Here is a 1550-nt window from a genome sequence, read left to right on the forward strand (position 1 = left end):
TAAGGAATTCTCTCCTGATTTGAAGGGTTAAAATACAAGGGACGGACTAGAAATGCTGTGGCTAGAACGTGTCAAAGTCCACGCAAAGACTAGGACTGTGCCCACACTTCTCAGCCTAGAAGCTGATTGATGATAGGTGTGGTTTCTGGTTAGTGATGGTCGTCGACGTGTTAGTCTTTGCTTACCCAAGAAAAACTCGATGCCGGCTTCGCTCTTGGCATCAACTTCTTTTCTGGAACACATCAAATAATTTTCATTGTAAATCTTGGCACCAATCAGATCACTCCTCAATGTGGCGCCCATTTGCATAACGCGTTGCTACATAATTTTCTTGGTAACTAACGTGACAAATGACAATACAACATTTCCTTGGAGGCGACGGAAAACAGAGAATGCTGGAGCGTCTCTGCGCTCTGCAGAAAAATGCAAACCCTGACAAGCAATCGTGGTCGTGGAAAAAGAAGACATGTGCTAAGCTAATGGGACGGCGGCATCGGCGGGCACTCCGGCCGTGGCAACCCCGGCAGCGGCGGCTGCGGCCGGAGCCCTCCGCGGCAGAGCGGGCACGTCCGGTGCTTCCGGAGCCACTTGTCGACGCCGCAGCTCGCGTGGTAGAAGTGCCCGCAGGCCGGCACCACTCGCACTAGCTCGCCGGCGTCGCCCTCACCGTAATCAGACAGGCAGAGGGCGCACCGCTCCTCCTCCTCCTCCTCCTCCTTCTCCTTCGCCTTGTCCTTCGCCTTCTCCTTCTTCCTGGCGGTCGCCAGCTCGTACGTCATAAGCGTGTCGTCGCCGAGGGCGGCCTCGACGTCGGCGTCGTGCACCGCGGCGCTCCCCGTGGCGCCGGCCGCGTCGTCGCAGGCTCCGCCGGATGCCATGACGGCCACGGCGACGATGATCACCGCCATCACGACCACCGCGGCGATCTCGAGGTGGAGCGCCAGGTCCGGGTCCATGCTCAGTGCTCCTTGGCCAATGCCAAAAATGCCAGGCGAACTACCGCTCCAGTCCAGCCTCCAGCCTTTGTATAGGAGCTCCGGTCCAGAGCCTTCTCGGCCAAGTCAGGACGTAGTGTGAAGGAAAGACAGGGGTTGAGCTTTCCCAGAATGTTTCCGCTGATTTCCTTTCTTCTCCCACTGGACAATTCCCTTGTGGCTGTCTTGTTTCACTTCACTACTCCGGTTTTGGACTTAATTCAATTGTCTTCTTCTTCTTCTCTCTCCTTTTTCCCCTTTTGAAATGAATCAAGATGCGATTACCGCGTAACTTGTATCCCTTTGCCACTACTAATAAAATGGAATAAGAAACAACGTCGCTGTCTTCCATTTAAGACAGCCTCACTGGTTATGACAACCAGCTAAAACTGTTTGTTCATCAGTTGAGTTTCATAATTTCTTAAAATTCAACCATACTCTCTCCGTCCGCAAATAATTGTACTTGTACCATTTGTCTTGAGTCAAAGTTTTATAATTTTGACAAACTTTTTAGAAAAAAAAGTACTCCGTATATGGTATAAGAAGAAAAAAGAAAGAAAGAAAAAAGTCGTCCAG

At 51.5% G+C, this 1550-nt stretch overlaps 1 protein-coding gene across 1 annotated transcript; it reads right to left on the reverse strand.

Moving 5' to 3' along the window:
• Window positions 1–228: 228 nt before the first annotated feature.
• LOC123125495 (E3 ubiquitin-protein ligase EL5-like) lies at window positions 229–1141 on the reverse strand. The gene has a single exon (XM_044545974.1). The coding sequence runs from the start codon at window positions 954–956 to the stop codon at window positions 477–479; it is 480 nt and encodes a 159-aa protein (XP_044401909.1). The 5' UTR covers window positions 957–1141; the 3' UTR covers window positions 229–476.
• Between the last annotated feature and the right edge of the window lie 409 nt (window positions 1142–1550).

This window comes from Triticum aestivum, chromosome 5D (genome assembly GCF_018294505.1).
Source record: "Triticum aestivum cultivar Chinese Spring chromosome 5D, IWGSC CS RefSeq v2.1, whole genome shotgun sequence".
NCBI lineage: Eukaryota > Viridiplantae > Streptophyta > Magnoliopsida > Poales > Poaceae > Triticum > Triticum aestivum.

Excerpts from the sequence above, each read along its gene's own strand:
- LOC123125495 (XM_044545974.1), bottom strand. The coding sequence starts at position 956 with ATGGACCCGGACCTGGCGCTCCACCTCGAGATCGCCGCGGTGGTCGTG.